Source organism: Aquarana catesbeiana, linkage group LG13 (assembly GCF_042186555.1).
Source record: "Aquarana catesbeiana isolate 2022-GZ linkage group LG13, ASM4218655v1, whole genome shotgun sequence".
Lineage (NCBI taxonomy): Eukaryota > Metazoa > Chordata > Amphibia > Anura > Ranidae > Aquarana > Aquarana catesbeiana.
Window position 1 is genome coordinate 65,926,822 of NC_133336.1, and position 27,314 is coordinate 65,954,135.

At 44.2% G+C, this 27,314-nt stretch overlaps 1 protein-coding gene across 1 annotated transcript in view; it reads right to left on the reverse strand.

Moving 5' to 3' along the window:
* Positions 1-27,314, reverse strand: part of PCNX4 (pecanex 4) — a gene marked incomplete in the record, with an annotated part of 107,484 nt that overhangs the window by 41,316 nt on the left and 38,854 nt on the right. The window contains 2 exon segments of the mRNA XM_073609723.1: positions 4,168-4,216; positions 13,458-13,558. Coding sequence (XP_073465824.1) covers positions 4,168-4,216; positions 13,458-13,558 — 150 coding nt within the window.

A 27,314-nucleotide genomic window follows, 5' to 3' on the forward strand; every position in this document is an offset into this window, starting at 1 on the left:
AAGCCTGTGAGAGCGGGGAGAGATGCTACAGGTGGGGCAAAGTGCTGGTCTGAAATTAGCATACTTCTACCTAAACATGTTTTACCTTAATGCAGGAAATGCATTAAGGTAAAAATGTTTAGCTTTAGAACCACATTAAAGTGAATCTAAATCCAAAAGCAAGATATTCTAATATATACAGTGGGGAAAATAATTATTTGATCCCCTGCAGATTTTGTACGTTTGCCCACTTACAAAGAAACGAAGAGTCTATAATTTTTATCATAGGTGCAGGGGCGTAACTAGAAATCACAGGGCCCCATAGCAAAATGTTGTATGTGCCCCCCCCCCACAAAAAAGAACTAATGCCATTGAACAACAGATTACCACACTCATGTAGCACAGTACCCAGGCAACAGCTTATATTAATTTTGAACAACAAAGTATGCAGTATACTGTATGCAGCCCCTGAAGGACACACATGCATACCCCCATCAGCATGACACCCCCTACCTCAGTGCAGACCCGCCCAGCATTGCAGACACCCCCCTCAGTGCAGGACCCCCCCAGCAGTACAAACACCCCCCCAGTGCAGACCACCCCCTCAGTACAGACACCCTCCAGTGCAGACCCCCCCAGCATTACAGACCCCCCCTCAGTGCAGACACCCCCCTCAGTACAGACCTCCCCCAGCAGTGAAGACCCCCTCAGTGCAGACCCCCCCCAGCAGTGCGTGCAGACCCTCCCCAGCATTACAGACCCCACCTCAGTGCAGACCCCCCAGCTGTACAGAGTGACACCCCCCTCCTCAGTGCAGACCCCCCTCCCTCAGTGCAGACACCCCCTATTACAGACCTCCCCTCAGTGCAGACACCACCCTCAGAGCAGGACCCCCCAGCAGTACAGACACCCCCCAGTGCAGACCACCCCCCTCAGTACAGACCCCCCCTCAGTGCAGACCCCCCCTCAGCGTAGACACCCCGCCTAGTGCAGACCCCCCCAGCATTACAGACCCAACCTCAGTGCAGACCCCCCCAGCAGTACAGACACCCCCCCTCAGTGCAGACCCCTATCAGTACAGACACCCCCCCCAGCAGCACAGACCCCCCACTCAAGTGCAGGCCCCCGATCAGTAAAGACACCCCCCTATTACAGACCTCCCCTCAGTGTGGACACCCCCCTCAGTGCAGGACCCTCCAGCATTGCAGACCCCCTCACCCTCAGTACAGACCCCCCTCAGTAGTGAAGACCCCCCTCAGTAGTGCAGACCCCCATCAGTACAGACGCCCCCCCAGCAGTACAGAACCCCCCTATTACAGACCTCCCCTCGGTATAGACACCCCCCTATTACAGACCTCCCTCAGTGTGGACAACCCCCTCAGTGCAGGACCCCTCCAGCTTTGCAGACCCCCACCCTCATTACAGACCCCCCCCTCAGTAGTGCAGACCCCCCTCAGTAGTGCAGACCCCCCCTCAGTAGTGCAGACCCCCCCTCAGTAGTGCAGACCCCCCCTCAGTAGTGCAGACCCCCCCTCAGTAGTGCAGACCCCCCCCTCAGTAAGTGCAGACCCCCCCTCAGTACAGACTCCCCCTCAGTAGTATAGACGCCCCCCCCCTTTTTACATACCTCAGAACTGCGCTGACATTCTCCAGATACACACAGCGGTGTGTGTCCCTCGAGGCTCAAGCGCAGGCTCCTCCTCCTCTGTGGATGTAAACAGAGAGGAGGGGAGGGCGGCTGAGGTACACAGCGAGCGGTATTAGTGGTGCGGCTGCAACCACCCAAGGGTGTCACCCGGTGCAGCCCACACCCACCTAGCAATGCCACTCACCGGGCCCCAACTTGGCTGCGGGCCCCATAGCGCCTGCATGGGTCGCCATGGTGGTAGTTTCTACCACTGCATAGGTGTATTTTCAATGCTAAAGACAGAATATCAACCAAAACTCCAGAAAAAACACATGAAACACATGCTACAAATTAAGTTGCAGTTCAATGAATAAAATAAGTAATTTGGTCCCAAGCAAAACATTGACTAAGTACTTGGTGTAGAAACCCTTGTTGGCAAGCACAGAGTAAGACGTTTCTTGTAGTTAGTGACAAGGTTTGCACACATCTCAGGAAGGATTTTTGGTCAACTCTTCTTAAGATCTCTAATCCTTAAAGTGGTTGTAAACCCCATTCATGAAATCTGACCTAGGGCACAGTATATCTGTAGTGTTTACTTTTCTCTTGTCCCCATGTCTTTCTGTTGCTCTGTTATTAGCAAGAGTCACTTCTGAGCAAGCTCTTCGACAGGAGATAACAGCAGCTGGAAATTTGTGTTGGAAGGGTGCTTAGAGGTAGATGAAGCAAAGAGAGTTGTCTATTCACAGTACATCTCTGCATGTTCCTTCTTTCCTCTGCCTACGTGGAGGGGGTGTGTGTGCCTTTCGTCCAATCAGCTCTCACACAGTGTAATCCAGACTCCACACCCACTGCTGATATGAGAAAAACAAGATTTGTAACACAATCTACACTTTCTAAAGAGTGTAGAAAGGGAAAGACAGCAGATATACGTGTAAAACTTATGTAGGGAGAAGGGAGATTTGTTTCAACTCTCTGTATCATCTGAGGCTATTCACTTCACGTGGTATAGGAGAGGGTTTACATCCACTTTAAGGTTTCTTGGCTGTCCTGCTCTTGGCAACTGGAAGTTTCAGCTCCCTCCTATACATTTCAATAGGATTAAGGTATAGAGACTGACTAGGCCACTCCATGACCTTAATGTGCTGCCTCTTGAGCCACGCTTTGTTGCCTTGGCGGTATGTTTTGGGTCATTGTCATGCTAGAAGACCCATTCACAACACATCTTCAATGTTCTGGCTGAGGGAAGATGGTTCTCATCAAGATTTTACAATACATGGTCCTGTCCATTGGCCCCTTAATGCGGCAAAGTTGGTCTGTACCTTAGCAGAAAAACAGCCCCAAAGCATCATGTTTCCACCTCTGTGCTTGACTGTAGGGATGGTGTCTTAGGGTTATAGTCAGCATTTTCTTCCTCAAAATCCTTTATCCTATAGATAATTTTTCGGAGGGGCCTGAAAACTTTGAGCTTGCCAAGCGACAGCAAAGTAACCTTAAGGATTTAGAGAAGATCTGTAAAGAAGAGTAGACCACCAAATCCCTCTTGAGATGTGTGCAAACCTGGCCTTACCAACTCTACAAGGAAACGTCTTACCTCTGTGCTTGCAACAAGGGTTTCTCCACCAAGTACCAAGTCATGTTTTGCTTGGGGATCAAATATTTATTTACTCACTGAACTACTCCTGAATTTATAACATATGTATTGTGTGTTTTTCTGGATTTTTGGTTGATATTCTGTCTCTAACATTTAAAATACAGCTATGAAAAAAATTTATAGACCCTTCATGTCTTGTAAGTGGGCAAACTTACAAAATCTGCAGGGATCAAATAATTATTTTTCTCACTTTAGCAGCTACCAGTCCTTCGGTGGATGGCTACATTAGTTTACTTTTTATCCGGCTAAGAACATGCTCAGCAAGTATATACCTGTTAATTTTGACAGAAATGCACTTCCTATGAGCTGAAAACACAGCATAAACAATGTTAGTAAACTCCTAATTCAGTAAACCCCATGTAATGGGGGATGAACAAAGGCAGACATGTTTGAAGGACCAGCCTTGTGTCAATCATAGCTCTTTCCATAGGTACAAGGGAGAAGTAAGTGTACTCATGAAGGGACAGAAAATGCACTATTTACGAGATTATTAGCTGAAAATAAAGGGGAAAATTTGAAAAAAAATGCAGCCATCACATAGTTCTAACACACATCCTCCTGGGATGACAATACTGCTCCTTCACAGATACAGTAGAGTGAGTGAGCACTGTCACTCTAGAATAGGAATCGTGTTACTGGCAGCAACACTGTGTAAAAAAAGAAAGAAAATGAAAACCATTGCAGCCACCTCAATTAAGGGCTAGTAAATGCCAAAACATACAATATTTGTTTTTGGGTTTGGATACACGTTAAATGATCTTTATGCAAAGTAATGCTGATACGCATAACACAGGTATGGTTAGTATAAAGTACCATGTCTGACACCTTAGTTCCAAAAGAAGCCTTATCCCTGTGTCCAGATCATGTTCCACCGAGTACGGTTGTGTTAAAAACAAAAGAGCTGTACAATTTGATACGGTGACCATCTCCAGCAAGGCATTTTCTGTGTTCTGCCATATCTAGAGGAAAATAAAAAACACTTGCACATGACCACTAAAATAATTTACGCACAAGTATATATAAATAAATAAATATATAAAAACTTTTATAGATGGCCACAAAAAGGGGACACAAATAACACAGAGCAGCAGCCAGCAGAGCTGTAGTTTGTAACTGAGATATGAAAAATATTTGCAAAATATCATCACTGAGAAACCCTGTGCCAAAAGCCCTTCACCAAAATCAAATAAAATATTTTTAAGTATGCTGAGAAGGAAGGTGTTGCAGAGATTTATAGAGCTCCAAAACATTTATAATTAATCATTAACCAGAAGCTTAGCTTCCATATTCTGGACTCAGAGAAGAGAGAGGACCCCAGCATAAGTATAGCAATATGATGTTTTCATGTCCATGCTTGCTGAGAATGTGACTGGAAGTCAGTCTGTAACTGAAGGGGTCATGGTAGCGGTCTTCAGAACTGAACGCGGAGTTTCGCCCTCCCGAAAGGTGCCAAATGTGGCACCGAAGGGGGGGGGGGGAGATAAGCGGAGCTTCCACTTTTGGGTGGAACTCAGCTTTAAGAATAATTATAATGATTTTTGGCTCCCCTTTAGCTGTTCAGAGAGCATGGTAGTCAGTTGGATAGCAAAAAAACATTTAAAATTAACAAAGGAATAACAATCATATAATACATAGCAGCTTATGCCTACAATTGGTCAATTCATTCTATTTGTTCTCCCTTTGGGACTTTAATACTTTAATACAGCCAAACACAAGTATAACACCATCATATTGTATAAAAAAATATTTAACAACTTTATTGACACAAAAACATAATAAAACATAGTAGTGGTGCAACTAATCATTATTTTCATAATTGTTTAGCTGGCCGATTATTTTTTCGATTAATCGAAAAAAATCATAAAAAACCTTAATAATAAATCTTTTAGTTTATTTAAAATAATAATGAAAAACACGGAGTGTTACACAGGTATCTTGTCATGATGGGGTTTATACTACAAGAAACCCCCAGGAACACCCCCCCCCCAGGAACACCAATGATGGGGCACTTGTCCTCCCAGAAATACCAAAATCAATGTTTTGCCATTGTATGAATGTTTTGCCTCTGTTTTTTAAAAGTAAGCCGCTACCTTATCGCAGCTTGGCGCTTACCGCTGCTTCCCTCCTCTCTCTCTTCCCTCGAGGAAGCAAAGCGGGCGGGGCAGAGAATACACCGCTGAAGTCAGCGAAGAGGAGAGAGGTGGACGTGCGAGGCTGACATGCTCGGTCACATGGGTGCCGCTTTGAGAAAGCGGCTTGTACACAGGGGATTGTGTAACACTCGGACGGAGGCAGGACTGATAGGCAGGGAGGAAGGGAGGAGGTGCGTGCAGACCAATGAATAAATAATGAAAATCGTCGACAACGATTATTTTTATTATCGATTTTATCGATTAATCGTTTCAGCTCTAAAACATAGCACCATCCTAAAATGTACACAAGTCCTGGTATGGAAAAAAATTCAATGTACTACAAGTTAAAAACAAAAACCCTATATATAGCAGGCAAGAAACAATAGTTTACAATAGAATTTCTCAAACAGTAAATCCTGCCAGAATAAGCCCCCATGTTTCAATTGCTTTGGTCAAAATCTTCCTCTGGGGCAAAAAATAGGAGGTATCTAGATAATCAAAAACATATAAAGATGTAAAGAATTATAAGGAAAACAATCTAATTTAATGAACATCAGATGCCTCAAATATAGATGGAAATCCATGAATTTTGGTGGGATTTACTATTTGAGAAATTCCATTGTAAATGATTATTTCCTGCCTGTTTTTTTTAACTTGTAGTACATTAGAATTGTTTCCATACCAGGGCTTGTGTACATTTTAGGATGTGCTATGTTTTAATATGTTTTTGTATCAATAAAGTTGTTAAATATGTTTTTATACTTGTATTTGGCTGCATTAAAGTCCTAAGAGGAGAACAAATAGAATGGATTGAGCAAAAAATATTTCAGAATCTACCGAAAGAAAGTACCTTTGCCACTCTCTTTGTCCCTGGAAAGATTCTGGTCATCACAGGTAAATGAGGTGAGATCTCTACACTAACATTTAAAGACCGCAAAAAAAAAACTGGATACAACTTCTAACCCCCAAACTTAAATCCAAGCTCCATGAGAAAACAAATCAATTGTAGCTTAGGCCAGCCATAGATGGTTAGAATCTCGGACGGTTCCCGCTGAACCGGGGAGATTTGAACCATGCACGGGCAGGCTGTATGTACCAAGTTGACCCGATCAACTTGGGTAAAACCAGCCTGCCGGATTTTGCATGCGATTATCTATGGTATAGCTGCTAGGAATAATCACTGCATTCTCCCAGCAAGGACAGTTCCCCCCCAACTCCCCCTCGTGAATACAATGGCTTGGTGGGAGGGATTACCCTGTCAACAACTTGCGCTTGCAGGCAAGAAATTCACTTTGTGTATGGGCTGCTTTCGTTTTCAACAAGTAGACACAATAACAGGGCCTGTCAGTGGTACACTATATAAATTTAGCCCATTAGAGACCTGTTTATCTTGTCCAAATCTTGGAGATTACTCAAGTATAAAATGTTTAAAAATTTTGGATTTATCCATTACAAATCTGGTGTAAGTACTAGTTGGTAAATATTCGGGTAAAGGGACACATTATGGACTAGTGGGGTTCCCAACCCCTGCCTACTCCATGAACAGTTTGTAGCAGGTGGAACAGGGTTGACTGCTACAAGCAGCACACATCTACAGAGAAGCTGTTGAACATACATGATATAAGTGGCTAGAACAATTCACTTCACTTCAACTGAGAGTACAAAGGTACATTTCAAAAATGCTACTCATTGGCCTTAATGAGCTCAAGACAACTCCTTTTTACTTGTTTCAAATGGTGCATGGAATACAGTTGCAATAAAAAGTATGTGAACCCTTTTGGAATAATATGGATTTCTGCACAAATTGGTCATAAAATGTGATCTGATATTCATCTAAGTCACAACAATAGACAATCACAGTCTGCTTAAACTAATAACACACAAAGAATTAAATGTTACCATGTTTTTATTGAACACACCATGTAAACATTCACAGTGCAGGTGGAAAAAGTATGTGAACCCCTAGACTAATGAGATCTCCAAGAGCTAATTGGAGTGAGGTGTCAGCCAACTGGAGTCCAATCAATGAGATGAGCTTGGAGGTGTTGGTTACAGCTGCCCTGCCCTATAAAAAACACACACCAGTTCTGGGTTTGCCTTTCACAAGAAGCATTGCCTGATGTGAATGATGCCTTGCACAAAAGAGCTCTCAGAAGATCTACGATTAAGAATTGTTGACTTGCATAAAGCTGGAAAGGGTTATAAAAGTATCTCCAAAAGCCTTGCTTTTCATCAGTCCACGGTAAGACAAATTGTCTATAAATGGAGAAAGTTCAGCACTACTGCTACTCTCCCTAGGAGTGGGCGTCCTGTAAAGATGACTGCAAGAGCACAGCGCAGACTGCTCAGTGAGATGAAGAAGAGTCCTAGAGTGTCAGCTAAAGACTTACAAAAGTCTCTGGCATATGCTAACATCCCTGTTAGCGAATCTACGATACGTAAAACACTAAACAAGAATGGATTTCATGGGAGGATACCACAGAGGAAGCCACTGCTGTCCAAAAAAAACATTGCTGCACGTTTACAGTTTGCACATGAGCACCTGGATGTTCCACAGCAGTACTGGCAAAATATTCTGTGGACAGATGAAACCAAAGTTGATTTGTTTGGAAGAAACACACAATACTATGTGTGGAGAAAAAGAGGCACAGCACACCAACATCAAAACCTCATCCCAACTGTGAAGTATGGTGGTGGGGTCATCATGGTTTGGGGCTGCTTTGCTGCGTCAGGGCCTGGACGGATTGCTATCATCGAAGGAAAAATGAATTCCCAAGTTTATCAAGACATTTTGCAGGAGAACTTCTGTCCATCTGTCCACCAGCTGAAGCTCAACAGAAGATGGGTGTTGCAACAGGACAACGACCCAAAGCATAGAAGTAAATCAACGACAGAATGGCTTAAACAGAAGAAAATACGCCTTCTGGAGTGGCCCAGCCAGAGTCCTGACCTCAACCCGATTGAGATGCTGTGGCATGACCTCAAGAAAGCGATTCAGACCAGACATCCCAAGAATATTGCTAAACTGAAACAGTTCTGTAAAGAGGAATGGTCAAGAATTACTCCTGACTGTTGTGCACGTCTGATCTGCAACTACAGGAAACGTTTGGTTGAAGTTATTGCTGCCAAAGCAGGTTCAACCAGTTATTAAATCCAAGGGTTCACATACTTTTTTCACCTGCACTGTGAATGTTTACATGGTGTGTTCAATAAAAACATGGTAACATTTAATTCTGTGTGTGTTATTAGTTTAAGCAGACTGTGATTGTCTATTGTTGTGACAAGGAATAGGGGCGCCTCTGAGAAATTATCATAAAACACTTTATTTTAAACAAAATATCCACTCACATGAAAGTAGAAGAAGTCATATATAGGAGCATGATGAGGGCTGAAGAGCTGAAAAAACACAGGACTGTAGGCAGAAGCTGTATCAGAAGCACAATCAACTCCAGGCAGGCAGGGGTGCAGATGGCTATGCACATACACACACCAGTGTAATACAATGTCGGGAAATACATGGTCGGGAAATATAATAGAAATAAAGGATTAATTAATTAAATGAGAGACACTATGTTACAGGAGAGATATAAGATATATATGGGGAAAAAAATGTATGCTGGAGAAATGAAGAACTACGTGTATAAATATAATGAATGGTTATAAATGAATGTATAAATATAATAGGTAGATATAGATGAACGTATGTTTAGGGAATATGGAGAAAACAAAAAATTACTAGGATGAGAGACACCATGTGGCGGGAGGGATATGTAATATGTGGGACTAAAAATTTAAACTGAATGCCGGGGGGGGGGGGGGGGGGGGGGAATGTAGAGAGAATGTAAGTATATGTATGAATAAAATATTAATATGAGGTGTATATGTGCATATAAATGATTGCAAGAATTACAAAGGAAAAATCAACCTAATCAACCTAATGCGATAAGGAAGAAAAGGAAAGAAGAGGAATATAAATATGGACATATAAAATTTCAAAGTACAGTATCATCAGAGTAATGTCCATATTTATAGGTATATTTTTGTTATTTTATCACAGGTTTTTTCTTCCTACCTGTTTTATATAATTTATTGGGGGTGGCGGGTTCGCTCCAGTAAGTATTGGTAACCCAGGAGGTAATATGATGCTTTTTATGTATACATGTATATATATATATATATATATATATATATATATATATATATGTGTATATGTATATGTATGCTTTTTCCTCCCCTCCCCCCCCCCTTTCTCCCCCCCCCTTTTTTTCCTTTCTTTTTCCCTCTTGCCCCTTTCTTTCCTCTTCTTTCCTTTTCTTCCTTATCGCATTAGGTTGATTTTTCCTTTGTAATTCTTGCAATCATTTATATGCACATATACACCTCATATTAATATTTTATGCATACATATACTTACATTCTCTCTACATCCCCCCCCCCCCCCCCCCCCCCCCCCGGCATTCAGTTTAAATTTTTAGTCCCACATATTACATATCCCTCCCGCCACATGGTGTCTCTCATCCTAGTAATTTTTTGTTTTCTCCATATTCCCTAAACATACGTTCATCTATATCTACCTATTATATTTATACATTCATTTATAACCATTCATTATATTTATACACATAGTTCATTTCTCCAGCATACATTTTTTTCCCCATATATATCTTATATCTCTCCTGTAACCTAGTGTCTCTCATTTAATTAATTAATCCTTTATTTCTATTATATTCTCCGACCATGTATTTATTTATATTATTTATTATATTCATATATTTATATTTATTTTTCAGTTTTTTCATTCTTTATCTTTTTTTATTATTATTTTTTCACCATTTTTAATTATTTTTTACCATTTCCAAATTGTATTTCTTATATTCACAGTTCTCTGTCCCATTCTCTGTCCCATTTCCTGTCTCCCTTGGTTCCTCCCCTTCCCCTCTGCATTAGTCTGTGTTTCTATTCAAGTTTATGGCTCCGCCCCTTGTTCCGCCTATATTAAACCTTCCCATGTATTGTGTATCCATGCTTGAAAAAGGAATGCGGCTATTCCATCCATCTATAGCCAGCAATTTCAGAAACGCGTCGCATGCTGATGACGTCACGGCTCGGCGCCGGCCTGTGTCTGCTCTCCAAGCCTCGCTTTCATCTCATACACACGGCCGTGTCTCTCCCCTTACCATACAGGGACAGTGCGATCGCTGTGGAGATACAGCGCAGCCCTGCCATCCAGCCAGACGTCCTTCTCCCTCTTTGTACAGACATTCATGCCATCATTGGACCGATCCTTTCCTCTTTCACTGGACTACTGACACCATCTTCCGGGGACATTGTATTACACTGGTGTGTGTATGTGCATAGCCATCTGCACCCCTGCCTGCCTGGAGTTGATTGTGCTTCTGATACAGCTTCTGCCTACAGTCCTACAGTCCTGTGTTTTTTCAGCTCTTCAGCCCTCATCATGCTCCTATATATGACTTCTTCTACTTTCATGTGAGTGGATATTTTGTTTAAAATAAAGTGTTTTATGATAATTTCTCAGAGGCGCCCCTATTCCTTGTCTTTTCTTAGCTATTGGAACTCGCTTTTGGTTTCTTGGTGGCTGCCCTGACTGAGACATTGGTTTTATATTACCAGTGTACACATCTGTACAAACACATTCCTGGACAATTGGGTACTACATTGTAAGGTATCTGCATATTGCGCCTTGTTACTTGTTTATTCTCTATTGTTGTGACTTATATGAAGATCAGATCACATTTTATGACCAATTTGTGCAGAAATCCATATCATTCCGAAAGGGTTCACATACTTTTTATTGCAACTGTAGATGGTGCTTGGGCATACTGTAATTGCCTGTGTATGCAAGCCCTTACATCTATTACCTGAACAATTCATAGTCAAATAAATAAAATAGACAAATTTATTGTAGTTTTACTATATAATGCCTATCCTGCTACAACTTATTTTTAACATATTTCTTTTGTAAACTACTATATAATTTGCAGATGGTCACTGAAAACTATGTTGTTTTTCTCAAATTTATGTCAAATTGCTCAGTAATATATTTTGATAAACTGTAATGCATTAGTCTATCTGAAATCTGAAATAATTCCTGTACTGAACCAAATTATTAGTACCTGAAAACCTATAATTAATCTTTATAGACACTTAACCACTTAAGGACCGGAAGAATTAGCCCACTAATGACCAGGCCTTTTTTTGCGATACGGCACTGCGTCACTTTAACTGACAATTGCGCGGTTGTACTACACTGTACCCACACAAAATTGACATCCTTTTTTCCCCACAACTAGAGCTTTCTTTTGGTGGTATTTGATCACCTCTGAGTTTTTTATTTTTTCTATAATAAATATCCAAAAGAAAAAAAGAAAAATGTCTTCATCAGTTTAGGCTACTTTTTTTGGTAAAAAAAAAAAAAAATCGTAACAAGCGTATATTGATTGGTCTGTGCAAAAGTTTTAGTGTCAACAAAATAGGGGATAGATTTATGGCATTTTTATTATTAGTTTTTTTTACTAGTAATGGCGGCGATTAGCGACTTTTAGAGGGACTGCGACATTGCTGCAGACAGATCGGACACTTCTGGGACCATTGACATTTATACAGCGATCAGAGCTAAAAATAGCCACTGATTACTGTATAAATGTCACTGGCGGGGAAGGGGTTTACACTAGGAACAGGCTGTCTGTTTTGTGCTCCGGCCGGCGCAACAGACGTTCGGATTTTTTACATTTATTTTCTTGTAAGTGTTCTATCTTTCTTTTTTAATAAACAATCGTTGGTTTTACACTATTGGAGCATTTATTTCCTCCTATGCACCACGACTTTTCCCCGCTGATCCGAGCCGCTGTAAGTAACTTCCTACCATCTGGAGTCTACCCGCTGTTTCATGGAGCCGATGTATAGCACAACACATGCCTTCCCTGATCCTCTGTAATGGGGGATCATGGTATTCCGGTAAGGGTGCATTCCTGTTGATTTATGGTGGTGGATTTCACATATTATTTGAAGACAACAACCGTTTCACCAATTTTTTTCACACCATTTTTCATACTCTGATAGACTTTAATTTACTTCAATTTATTATTCACTGGTGTTTATTACAGCAACTTGTTCACTGTTCACTAACCATTGGATATTGTTAGTTCACTGATCATTGGTCATTTGTTATTGCATACGTTAATCATTATTTTTCATGATCGCCTGCATGATATATACATTTTTTCTGTTTGTAATTAATTGGCTTTGGTTTTTATATATATGCCATACTTATCACGTAGTATACACATGTGTGTCATGTTCACTAATATTTTTTAGGGTAGCGCGATTTTATCCTTTTTCCAATTTGTGTGTGTATTGATGTTGTACATATTTATTGCTGCTCCCTCAGTGCTGGTTGGGTGTTACCCATCTCGCCACCACTTTTTTTCTGTATTTTGTTTTTGGTTCTTATAGCGCGGTTTTTACACCATTTTTGTACCATGACGGCAATTTGCCCAGGGGAGCCAACTTGCCGCAGTTATAATGGTCCTTAAGTGGTTAATGAAACTATAGAAAGCTGCATTATACTGCAATTATATGGCCTGGCCAGAGAGATAGAAGCAGATAAGTACGGGAATTAAAGACTCATATGTTTATATATGTGATTGCCATGATCCCTTGGAGTAAAGCCAAGGGGGTGAATACTTTTGCAAGGCACTGTATATGTTTTATAAAATAATGTATTATTTTCTTTCAATTGCCTAAAAAATCCCACATTTCGAGGTTCATTCTTATATTCTGAAGAAAAGTACTCTCCCTGTTCTCATAGCAATCTTGTAGCTAGTGAGTGACCACCATGAATAGAATTGCAAATTTGACAGAGGCCTAATGGTACACTGAGCTGGATGTCCTGGCTGAGCACAGTTACAATGCTTCCTGAAGCAGTTCATTGTGTTAAACATGAATTAAAAAAGAGACTCCATTTCATTGTACATCTAACAGAAATATTTCTGACAACTGCTAGAAGGAAGGAATATAGAAGCTGTATCTCGCAGCACTCCCTTACCATCCTGTAAGCCCTTGTGAGTCCAATGCAGGCTGATACTGAAGGCAGTGAATACAGTGAAGCATCCAGAGAAAGGTATGCCACCATCATTAAAGGAGACGCTAAAAAAAACATAGGAACAAAATAAAAGGGTCAGTCCTTTGAGTAATTACCATTTTATTTTTGAGTAGATTCCACTGGGCTAAATCACTTAAATCACTTTCTAATTTCTATACCCCAGGGAGGTGTCAGTAATAAAACTCCAACATCTGACTTCCCAGCTCTTAGCATCTGCCTTGGCCTTTCTAAGTAACTTTCCCAGATGGATCTTTCAGTTCAGAGAATATAGTCCCTGAAATGTATACGAAGTTGAATGGTCCAGCCAAGACTAAGTGCATCTAAAGCCAGACAGATACAGTAGATAAAAAACTACACTAGTAAATTATTAAATCCATTTCATTTGCTGTATTTGTGTCTTTGGTGGGATTTCTCTTCTCTTTCTGTACCAAAGACACAACTACAAGTGAGAGGAAATCTCATTAAAGTGAAAGGAAATATCTTCTTAGAAAGTTGTCACTGAAACAGATGTCCTCTCTATTCCTGTCCTGTAACATTTTTGAATCACTTCCAATTCCAGAGACAATGATCACCAGGCCAAAGAGAAAATCTGAGTCTCCCAGGGCAGAGACAAAAAAAAAAAAAAGAGTATCTATGGCCAATTTAAATAGAATAGAAAAGAATAGATCAGAAAGTAGAATAGAATAGTAGAATAGAATAGTATAGAAAAAAAACAGAATAGAATGGAAAGAATAGAAGAGGAAGATGGTTATATTCATTCTATTGTTTTTTTTTTCTATACTATTGTGTTATTTTCTATTTTATTCCACTCTATTCTTTTCTATTTTATTCAAATTCGAATTGATTCTATTTGAATTTTGGAAAATGGTTATATTATTTCTATTCTATTGTTTTTTTAAGTCTATTCTTTTCTATTTGAATTTCAGAAGATGGTTATAATCTAATTATATTCTTTTTTTATTCTATTCTTTTATTTTCTATCCTATTTTGTTCTGTTTTACTATATTCTTTTATTTTCTGTTATATTCTTTTCTATTCTATTATTTTTTTCTATTCTATTCCTTTATTTTCTATTCAATTGTATTCTTTTTGGAAATTGGAAAACTATTCGAATTTGAAAACTAAATAAATTCGAAAACTTTTTGAATCGATCTGAATTTGAATCGATTTGAAAACGAACAAAATGAATTCCGAATTCGGATTAAACAAATTTAATTAACAAATTTATGTAAATAACGATTTGAAACAAAACTAATTTTTTAATTCTCCACATGTCTACCCAGAAGGAAGCCTCTTCTAAAGATGATGCACAAGAAAGCCTGCAAACAGTTTGCTGAAGAAAAGCAGACTAAGGACATGGAATACTGGAACCATGTCCTGTGGCCTGATGAGACCAAGATAAACTTATTTGGTTCAGATGGTGTCAAGCGTGTGTGGCGGCAACCAGGTGAGGAGTACAAGGACAAGTATGTCTTGCCTACAGTCAAGCATGGTGGTGGGAGTGTCATTGTCTGGGGCTGCATGAGTGCTGCCAGCACTGGGGAGCTACAGTTCATTGAGGGAACCATGAATGCCAACATGTACTGTGACATACTGAAGCAGAGCACGATCCCTTCCCTTTGGAGAGTGGGCCGCAGGGCAGTATTCCGACATGATAACAATCCCAAACACACCTCCAAAGCGACCACTGCCTTGCTAAAGAAGCTGAGGGTAAAGGTGATGGACTGGCCAAGCATGTCTCCAGACCTAAACCCTAAGTACCTCTTTATTATGGTCACATTTCCCTTGACTGAACCGCTTACACTTGAGTGCAGCACTTTAACACACCAATTGGGGTTGGTAAGCAGATGATAGGCAGAGTTCCACTTTCAGGGCCTTGCAAAGAACTTTCCAAAACCTAGAGGTAAATTGCACCCCCCAGCCAGAGACGATGTTGCTGGGCAAACCATGCAGCCTAACCATTTCTTGAATGAAGGCGTGAATAGTTTCAGCAGCAGATGGAGTACCCACCATAGGCAAGAAGTGAGCCATTTTGGATAGGCAATCTACCACCAGCAGGATCGTAGAAAAAACCCTCAGAGAGAGGCAAGTCCACAATGAAGTCCATGGCAATCATATCCCAGGGACGATTAGGGATAGGCAAGGGCCTCAGTAACCCCAAGGCCCTAGTTTTATCGCCCTTGCTACGCAGACACACTGTGCCAGATTTTACATAGTCTCTGCAATCTTGACTCAGGATGGATCAACAAAAGGACCGCTGAATCAGTTCAATTGTTTTACAGGCCCCAAAGTGTCCAGCAAGCTGGTGGTCATGGAAGGTCCGAAGAACTTGAGATCTTACCTCCTGCGGTACAAAGACCTTATCTTGGTGCCACAACAATCCATCCTGCCTCCTTAATGAGTCATGTTCGGATCCATAGCATAGTGTTCGATGGATGACTTTAAACTGGGTTGGATCAGCAAACATTTTGGGTAGACAAGATAGTGCTGGGTGGAGCAGATTCAGGAAACATATGGAATAGAGCATCCGCCTGCTTATTCTTGGATCCTGGGCGATAGGTTATGTGGAAATTGAATCTGCAAAAGAACAGAGCCCATCTAGCTTGCCGGGGTCTTAGGTCCTTTGCGGACCTTAAGTATTTCAGATTCTTATGATCTGTGAAGATCATAATCAAGTGGCTAGTACCTTCCAGGAGGTACCTCCATTCTACAAAGGCTACTTTGATTGCAAGGAGTTCTCTATCACCCACATCATATTGCCTTTCAGCTTGGCTTTATTTCCTAGAACAAAATGCTACTGGATGAAGCCAAGCCTTTGGACCCCGCCGTTGAGAAAGCATGGCTCCTGTTGCTACTTCAGATGCGTCCACCTCTAGGACAAAGGTAAGTGCAGGGTCTGGGCATTGCAGAGCAGGAACAGAAGGGAATAGAGCTTTCAACTGTTCAAATGCTACTTGGGCTTCTTGGCTCCAGATACGAAGGGTATGCTTGACCGAATTTACTTGGACAGGGCAGCTCCAAAGGAAATGGCCCATGGCTCTCCAGTAGAGGCATAGGTTGCCTTGTCATCAGCGCATCCTCTCTTCGGGGGTCAAAGCAGGTCGAAGAAGGCTAATTTGCATTGGTTCTCCTTCAGAAGCATTTGTGGCCTGAGGAGCAGTGGCAGGAACACTTGGTCCCAGAGCCTTTGGCAATACCCATGTGGGCCGAAAGGCATGAGTGCATCTGGAGCGTCATTCCCACAGGCTGCGATCCAAGTGGATGGAAAGTTGAGGTGGGAGGCGGGAACTTCAACCCTGGCTAACTCATCCTTGAGGGTTTTCGGACAAGCCCAGCCGGAACTGGTATTTTTAAGCCACGTCATTCCATCCAGCATTGGCTGACCATTTGCAAAACTCCACAATGTAGTCCTCCACAGGTTATCGGCCTTGCTGTAGGACATGAAGGGTGGACTCAGTGGTGGCCCTTTTTTGCGGGTCATCATAGAGAGCAGGCATGGCTTTGAAGAACAATGCAACAGAATTTAGTGCTGGGTTCTTTTTGTCAGGGATCTACCAGCGCCAGACCTGGGCGCTTGCATGCGCCTATGTGCCGGCGCGCCCCTGTGCAAACACAGCATCAAACTGCTACTGTTTCTGTGCATCAGCGCGGCGCTCGGGTGCCGAAAAAGAAGAGGGGAGCTGAACTTACAGATTGGTGACCAGGTATGGCTTTCTACCAATAATATCAAATTAGCATGTCCTTCTAAGAAGTTGGCACCTAGATTTATGGGACCTTTTCCGGTTAAGAGGAAAATTAATTAAGTTTCTTATGAACTGACTTTACCTGATTCGCTTAAAATACGTATGGTAGAGGAAGGAGACCTCCTGAACCTGTTGTAATTGATGGCAGCGAGGAGTTTGAGGTTGAGGCTATCCTTGATTGTAGAAGAAGGCAAGGACAAAATCAATTCTTAATCAAGTGGAAAGGCTACGGCCCAGAAAGTAACTCGTGGGAACCGGACAGTAATGTTCATGCTAGGCGTTTAGTTCGCGCCTATTTTTCTACACATCCTGAGAAAAGAAGGCTTTTGGGCATCCGGAGGCTGCCCCTTTTGGGGGGGGGGCAATGTCAAGGATCTACCAGCGCCAGACCTGGGCGCTTGCATGCGCCTATGCGCCGGCACGCCCCTGTGCAAACACGGCATCAAACTGCTACTGTTTCTGTGCATCAGCGCGGCGCGCGTGTGCGCTCGCGTGTTCGCGCCATTTTGGCGCCAAAGAGCGCATAAAAGTTCCCCTGTTCCATGGGTGCATTGCTGCTTCGTCTCAGCTCTGTGATTCCTGTTTGAACCTGCATCTGATTGTCTGCTACCTGATTTGACCCGGCTTGTCTGACCATCCGTCCTGCTCCAACCCGACCCGGCCTGCCTGACTACTCTGCTGCTTCTACCTGATACCGTTGCCAACCTCTGCTTGTCCACCGACTGCCTCTGCCTGCCGTGATTACCTGTCTTATCTACCTGCCGACCCGGACTGTCTGACCCTGCTTGTGCCTGCTGCTTGCTCTTGCTGTTGCACCTCCAGCTCCTGTGATCTCTCACCTCCAGTGTGTCAGCCTGCTGCTTCCAGTCACCACCTCACCTGCAGTCCAGCCATCCCTGGAGGGATCTCTACCTCAGCATCAGAGACTATACTCCAACAGGCACTCCTACCCCACTGCGCTCAGGAGACCACTGTCCCCACTCCAGTGGCTCCTGAACCAGCGTTGTATGAGAGGTCTTCTCCTACAAGTCAGGCTCTACTACCAGGTACCTAACAGTACGAAGCAGCCATGACTGAGCCTGCAGGAGACACTTCTCCGATGAAGGAAATATGCACACACCTTGCGGCCCTCACTCAAGCTGTGCAATCCCTCCAGGATAACTACAACAGATTGGAAGGACAAGTTCAGAACCTTGCAGGGTCTAACCCTCTGGCCTCCTCTTCAGCCACAACTCCTGCACAGACTGCTCCAGCCCCTTTAGTTGTGATGCTTCCACCTGAACCAAGGGTCCCCATCCCTGAGAGATTCTCTGGAGACCGGGCTAAGTTCCGGACCTTTCGCAACGCCTGCCAGCTCTTTTTTGCACTACAGCCCCGAACCTTCTCACTGGAAGTCACCAAGGTGGGGTTCGTGATTTCCCTCCTACAAGGGGAACCTCAGACCTGGGCTCATCGATTACTTGAGGGGGACTCAGCCCTAACCCAATCTTTGTCATCTTTTTTTGAAGCCATGGCGCAACTATACGAGGATTCTCAACAGACTGCCACAGCTGAATCAGCTCTGTTCGTGCTCCAGCAAGGCCGCAGACCAGCTGAGGACTATGTCACTGATTTCAGGCGTTGGAGCGCGGACACTCAGTGGAATGATGGGGCCCTGCGTCACCAGTTCCGCATGGGCCTATCTGAAGGACTAAAAGACGAACTCGCTCGAGTGGGTATACCAAATATTCTTGAGGCCTTGATTTCCTTGACCATTCAAATTGACCGACGTCTCCGGGAACGTCGATCTGAACGCTCTGCCCTACAATCCCGCCCGGCCTGGATGACAGCACGAGCACTGGTTCCTGCAGCACGCTACTTACCCCCACCTAGTCTGAATCCAGTTAATGCCACACCTGACACTTCAGAACCTATGCAATTAGGACTGATGCGACCTGCCTTGTCGTCTGAAGAACGTGCTCGACGTCGGCAACTTAATCTGTGCCTCTATTGCGGTGGAACTGGGCACTATGTCCTTAACTGTCCAGTCAAAATAAGTAAGTGCCCATCTCCTGTGTATACCAGTCTCTCTGCTCTGTCTGCGAATTCTACCCACCTTGCCCTTCCTCTCTCATTACAGCTCCAAGAAGGGACAATACCGGTCAACGCCATCATTGACTCCGGAGCATGCAGCTGCTTTATTGATTCAACTTTTGCCAACCAGCAGAACATCCCATTACGGACTAAAGCCCATGGACTCTCTGTATTCCTAGCTGATGGATCCCGCATCAGATCAGGACAAGTAACTCAGGAAACCCTGCCTCTGTCTGCTACTACTTCCTCCCAACATAAGGAACTGCTGGTTCTTGATGCCATCACCTCTCCTATGTTTCCCATCATCCTGGGCATTCCCTGGCTGCAGGCCCACAATCCACACATTCACTGGACATCTGGAGAAGTAAAATTCCTGTCATTTTACTGTCAAGAACACTGTTTAAAGAAAGATCCGGATCCTTCAGCCACTCTGCTTTGTCTGGACACCGACCAGAAACTTTGCCAGGTCATACCTAAACAATACCATGAATACATTGATGTTTTCAGTAAGAAGGGGGCAGACTCTCTTCCACCTCATCGCCCCTACGACTGCCCCATCGAGTTGCTGCCAGGATCCGAAATTCCATTCGGACGCATTTTTCCGTTATCAGAAAAAGAACAAGAAGTACTAAAGACGTATATAGATGAAAACCTGGCCAAGGGCTTCATACGCCACTCTACCTCCCCAGCTGGTGCCGGAATATTTTTTGTCACCAAGAAGGACAAGTCTCTCTGCCCATGTATAGACTATCGAGAACTAAACAAAATCACGGTCAAGAATCGGTATCTCCTACCCTTGATACCTAAACTATTCCAGAAATTAAGGACTGCCGTCATTTTTACTAAACTTGACCTAAGAGGGGCATATAATTTGATCCGTATCCGGGCCGGGCATGAGTGGAAAACAGCGTTCCGAACCCGATTTGGGCATTATGAATACTTAGTTATGCCCTTCGGATTCTGCAACGCCCCTGCGACCTTCCAACACCTGATTAACGATGTTCTCAGGGATTTTCTAGATGTGTTTGTGATCGCATACTTGGACGATATCTTGATTTTTTCAGAATCTCTTGAGCTGCATCGAGAACATGTCTGCAGAGTGTTGGGTCGTCTCCGCTTACACGGACTTTATGCAAAAGCGGAAAAATGCGAGTTCGAGCAACAGAGCATTCAATTTCTGGGGTTAATAATCTCTTCAACTGGCATCAAGATGGACCCACAGAAGGTTTCCGCTGTTCTGGACTGGCCGGTACCCCTGGACAAGAAGGGAATTCAGCGGTTTGTTGGGTTTGCAAACTTTTACAGGAAGTTCATCAAGGGGTTCTCAGCCATAATTGCACCCATCACGCAGTTGACCAAACAAAATACCCGTTTTTCCTTGAATCAACTAGCCCAAGATGCCTTCGAAAACCTCAAAAGACTGTTTACCTCAGCACCAATCCTCAGTCATCCTGAACCATCTTTACCGTTTATTTTAGAGGTTGATGCCTCTGGGATTGCGGTAGGTGCGATACTTTCGCAACATAAAGGTAGCAAAGATGTAATGCATCCTGTAGGGTTCTTCTCCCGAAAACTCTCTCCTGCGGAGAAAAACTATGATGTTGGTAACCGAGAGCTTCTCGCTATTAAGACTGCACTGGAGGAGTGGAGGTACCTGTTGGAGGGGGCTATGCATCCAGTACTAATTTACACTGACCATAAAAACCTGGAATACTTACGATCTGTTAAACGGCTAAAGCCTCGACAAGCCCGCTGGGCTCTGTTTTTCTCACGTTTCTCCTTCCATATTACTTATCGGCCAGGCTCAAAAAATATTAAACCGGATGCACTATCACGAATGCATGATAACCCTAAGGACTTATCTACTCCTGACACCATCTTACCTGCAAACAATTTCTTACTCCTACAAACAGATTTACTCTCCCAGATTAAGGAAGCATCCTCTGAGTCAGCCAGGCCTACAGGGATTACTTTGGTAAACAGAGATGGTCTGTTCTGGAAGGGAAGCCAAATTTTCGTCCCTGAAGATGTTCGGGTCAGGGTTTTGACGCTTCTTCACGATCATCCACTGGCGGGCCACTTTGGAGTTCGCAAAACCTTGGAACTAGTGCAGCGTACATTCTGGTGGCCCAATCTGAAAGACTTTTGCGAAAAATATGTCAGCTCCTGCCCTATCTGTATCCAGAATAAGACATCCAGGAATCGAGCTTGGGGCCTGTTAAAACCTTTACCTGTACCCGACAGACCGTGGAAAATGATTTCTATGGATTTTATTGTGGAGCTTCCATGTTCTGAGGGGTGTTCAGCCATCTTTGTGGTGGTGGACCGTTTAACCAAGATGGCTCATTTTCTGCCTTTAAGGGGAACCCCGTCTGCCATCGAAACTGCTCGTATATTTGTCAAGGAGATCATCAGGGGTTCAATTCACCTCACGTTTCTGGAGAGCCCTGTGTGAAACCCTAAAAATTGAATTGGCCCTGTCCTCGACCTATCATCCTCAAACTAACGGGCAGACAGAAAGGACTAATCAGACCCTTGAACAATACATCAGATGCTTTACATCTTTCACACAGGACGATTGGGTATCCCTGCTACCCCTAGCAGAATTTGCTTACAATAACGCCAAACATTCTGCCACCGGTCAATCCCCTTTTTTCGCCAATTATGGCTTTCATCTAACCTTTCTACCTGATTTCCTTTCAGAGTCTTCAGTTCCAGCAGTACAGAGTACAGTGGATTTCCTCAGTCACAACAACCGGTTGTTGCAGGAAGCAGTGTCAGATGGTAAGAGAATCTTCGACCGAAAAAGAAGAGGGGAGCTGAACTTACAGATTGGTGACCAGGTATGGCTTTCTACCAATAATATCAAATTAGCATGTCCTTCTAAGAAGTTGGCACCTAGATTTATGGGACCTTTTCCGGTTAAGAGGAAAATTAATTAAGTTTCTTATGAACTGACTTTACCTGATTCGCTTAAAATACACCCGGTATTCCATGTATCTCTGCTTAAACCTGCTGTACCTGATCCCTTCTCTGGTAGAGGAACGAGACCTCCTGAACCTGTTGTAATTGATGGCAGCGAGGAGTTTGAGGTTGAGGCTATCCTTGATTGTAGAAGAAGGCAAGGACAAAATCAATTCTTAATCAAGTGGAAAGGCTACGGCCCAGAAAGTAACTTGCGGGAACCGGACAGTAATGTTCATGCTAGGCGTTTAGTTCGCGCCTATTTTTCTACACATCCTGAGAAAAGAAGGCTTTTGGGCATCCGGAGGCTGCCCCTTTGGGGGGGGGCAATGTCAGGGATCTACCAGCGCCAGACCTGGGCGCTTGCATGCACCTATGCGCCGGCGCGCCCCTGTGCAAACACGGCATCAAACTGCTACTGTTTCTGTGCATCAGCGTGGCGCTCGGGCGCGCGCGGGTGTTCGCGCGTGGGCGCACGCGTTAGCGACGTTTTGGCGCCAAAGAGCGCATAAAAGTTCCCCTGTTCCATGGGTGCATTGCTGCTTCGTCTCAGCTCTGTGATTCCTGTTTGAACCTGCATTTGATTGTCTGCTACCTGATTTGACCCGGCTTGTCTGACCATCCTTCCTGCTCCAACCCGACCCGGCCTGCCTGACTACTCTGCTGCTTCTACCTGATACCGTTGCCAACCTCTGCTTGTCCACCGACTCTGCCTCTGCCTGCCGTGATTACCTGTCTTATCTACCTGCCGACCCGGACTGTCTGACCCTGCTTGTGCCTGCTGCTTGCTCTTGCACCTCCAGCTCCAGCTCCTGTGATCTCTCACCTCCAGTGTGTCAGCCTGCTGCTTCCAGTCACCACCTCACCTGCAGTCCAGCCATCCCTGGAGGGATCTCTACCTCAGCATCAGAGACTATACTCCAACAGGCAATCCTACCCCACTGCGCTCAGGAGACCACTGTCCCCACTCCAGTGGCTCCTGAACCAGCGTTGTATGAGAGGTCTTCTCCTACAAGTCAGGCTCTACTACCAGGTACCTAACACTTTTGTTCCAACAGACTGCGAGCCCAGATTTGAAGTTTGTCAGATAAGAGGGAAATACTGAACCCCACCTTGACAGTATCAAGTGCAAAAATCCTTGGTTGCAGGGCGAATTAAAGTTCACAGGCATTCTTGAAGGCCCTGAATTTACGTTGGTCCCCTGAAATGCATTCAGGAGTGGGGACTCTGTAGGTGGTAGCACCACACCAGATGTGGCAGCGAGTGGGGAACTGGAAGTTTCAGCTGCAGGGGCGGAGCTAGCAGAAGGATGCTGGTCAGCGGATGTCACGGAGGCAGTGTGGGTGTGAAGACGTCCTTCAAGTTGGAAATAACCTCTTGCAAGGTTTTTAACTGCTTGTGTGAGAGCCGCCATCTGTTGAGCCTCTAACACAGAAGTACCTCTCCCAGCCTCAGACATAAAGCTGGTTGATACTATCACGAACCTGGTGTTGGAGGCCAATGGAGAGAGGGCTTCTCTTGCGGCTAAGTTCCAGACTCTCCTAAATGTGAAATGGGAAGTATCAGGCTCAAAGAAGCATGGTTCGTTTGCTTGAATGCTTGCAGAGATGTTCTTTACTGAGGTGCTCTCAGAGGAACGCCCAGGTATACACCTGATGCACTGGGATGGTGTCTGCAGACAGGTGGCACCCATGAGAAGTAGCAGGTCTCTAGTAGAACAGAGAAGAGGAGTCGGTTTGAAGCCAAGATTAGGTACCAGGTGTGGATCAGAGCGAGCAAAATCAGAAGGACAGCCAAGGTAATACACAGGACAGCAGGGAAAGCTGATCCATTAGACAAGCCGGGGTCAGGAGCCAGGCAGGAGACAGATCCAGAGGCTAGCCGAGTCTGTAACAGGTATTCACAGATGTAAATAGAAACAGAGACATGTCGCACGTTACATCCCAAAGACAAAGATTTTACTTTCTTCTCTACACCACACAATAAGTATTCTAGACTTGACCACTTCTTTCTTTCGCAGACAGATCTCTCGCACCTCACTAAAGCAACCATAGACCCGGCCGTACTCTCGGACCACAATCCCATCTCCATGACCTTACGTTTGAACTCGCCCAACATAAAGACACGCATCTGGCGACTAGACAGTTCTTTACTGACTGATGAGATAAACGTTCAAAGACTGACCACTTGCCTCTCCAACTTTTTTCAAGATAACTCGGCTCCAGACATAGCACCCACGGTCGCATGGGCGGCACACAAATGTGTCATTCGCGGAGAACTAATGTCCATAGCTGCACACCGAAACAAACTTAAAAACACCCGCATGGCGGAGTTAACGGCTCGCATCCGCACATTAGAATAGACACACAAGGCTTCTCTAGCCATCGCTGCACTGGAAGAACTCTCCCAAGCTAGGGAGGAATTCTTAGAAGCACTGACCGCAACGGTCAAACGCAAGTACGCACGGTCACAAAAACTATACTACGAATTTGGCAACAAAGCCGGTAAACTTCTGGCGAGGGCTCTTCAAACCAAAAAAGCCTCTCATACCATCCACAAGCTCATCAATCCCAATGGAGAGGCAGTGGTCACCAACGAAGGCATCTCGGCGCAATTCATTCACTATTTTACCAAGCTATATAACCTCCCGACTAACCAAACGACAGACACATCGGTTGATCGTAAGAAAACACTTACCGACTTCTTAGCACAATTCGGCCCTACTCAGCTCTCCCCGGAGGATTCACATACACTAGATCTTCCAATATCACCAAACGAAATCCTCACTGCCTTAAAACAAATGAGGACAGGCAAAAGCCCGGGGCCGGATGGCCTTGCTACTACAAATCATTCCCAAATATCCTTTTACCACATTTAGCCAAAGCACTTAATGACCTTACAACAACCTCGACCGCTCACAAAGATTTAATGGAAGCCCACATTACACTTATTCCCAATCTGGGAAAAGACCCCACATTAGTGCCCAACTATCGCCCCATATCGCTTCTTAACGTGGATTTAAAACTATACGCTAAAGTTCTGGCCAACCGTATTCGCCCTTTTATTCCATCCCTGGTCTCCAGGCCGTGAGGCCAGAGACAACACCACAAAGGCACTCAACATTCACCACTGGCTTACCAAAACAGCTACACAAGGATTCTTTCTCTCCCTGGATGCAGAGAAGGCGTTCGACCGGGTCGCCTGGGACTACATGGAAGCCACCTTGCAGGCGGCAGGCCTTCCACCACGCATGCTACAAATGATTCTATCCCTCTACGCATCCCCGACCGCTAGACTTTGGATTAATGGTGGCTTGTCGGACGCCTTCTCTCAATCCAATGGGACCCGGCAGGGGTGCTCCTTGTCACCCCTAATTTTCATCATGACAATGGAACCCTTGCTCCGTAAACTGAGACATAATCCTGCTATCAGAGGAATTGACATCCAACAAAAGCAGTATAAACTAGCGGCTTACGCCGACGACATCTTACTCTTCCTGACGGACCCTATAACGACTATCCCTAACCTTTTAGCGGACTTTGCTTTTTTCAAAACCTTATCCAATTTTCAAATAAATTTTGAGAAATCCAAAGCCCTCAATATCACTCTACCAACTGAGACGGTAAACCTTTGCCATAGTAACTTTCCGTTTGTCTGGGAGAAATTTGAAATCACATACCTGGGAATCAAAATTACAACCTATCTAATGGACCTTTACGCCAAAAATTTTCTTCAACTGATTAGATCCATCCAAGGTGACCTAAACAAATGGAATCTGGGTTCATTTTCTTGGTTGGGGAGAATAGCAATATTAAAAATGAATATTCTACCCAGACTTCTCTACCTCCTCCAAGCCATCCCGATCACGCTACCAGCATCTTTCTTTGCCTCCTATAAACTTCTCTGTCGGACCTTTGTTTGGGCCTCCAAACGTCCACGCCTTAGCTGGGACAGGTTAGTTCTTCCCAAACAACTGGGGGGATTGGGTCTCCCAGACCTCCAAAAATACCCCTGGGCCTGCCACCTGACCAGACTGGTGGATTGGCATGTACACCGTCCCTCAAAGGACTGGATCACCTTGGAAGCTTCGTTCACAAGCCTCCCCATTGCTAACGCACCTTGGATAAACCACACCAATGTACCCAGAGAACTCACCTCTCATTGGTACCACACTCTCTCTTTTTAACAGAGCATGCAAATTGCTTGCCCTCTCACCCTTGCCAGGCCCCATGACTCCTTTGGACAGTAACCCAGACTTCCCCCCCCCGGACTCACCTTAAAAGACCCAACCTTAGAGATTCACATCTCGCAAGCTAGAGCGCACAACTTCTATCACAATGGGATTCTCCTCCCTTTCCACACTCTTTCGGCTACAATGCCTAACCATGACATACCCTTTTACAAATATTTACAATTGAGACATTTCCTTCAGTCATCCAGACAATCTTCTCTCTGGCACAGGGATCTCACTCCGTTCGAATCTCTCTGCACCTCTACAGAATCTCAGGGTCACCTAATTTCCGTAAACTACTCCCTTCTGTTTTCATGTCATTAGGTCAAGGACGACAAAATTGTACAACAGTGGGAAAACGAACTGTCTTTAGACCTCACCCCCACGGACTGGGATCACATATTCACCCTCATGCACAAAGGCTCCATTAACGTCACGACGCAGGAAAATAGATATAAACTGTTCTCGAAATGGTATCGGACCCCCGACAAGGTACATCACTTCCACCCCTCAGTCCCTCCGACATGCTGGAGGTGTAATGACACTCGTGGTACCTTGCTCCACATATGGTGGGAATGCGCCTGTATACAACCATTTTGGTCAGAAATCCATCGGCTAATTTCCCAAATCACTACATACACCCCGGACTTTTCTCCCGCCCGCTACTTACTACACCACACCCCCGGGTCCCCCATTTCCTACAAAAAATCTTTAACTATACACCTGATCAACGCAGCCAACTTGTGTATCCCTGCGCACTGGAGAAATCCTGCCCCTCCCATAGTAGAG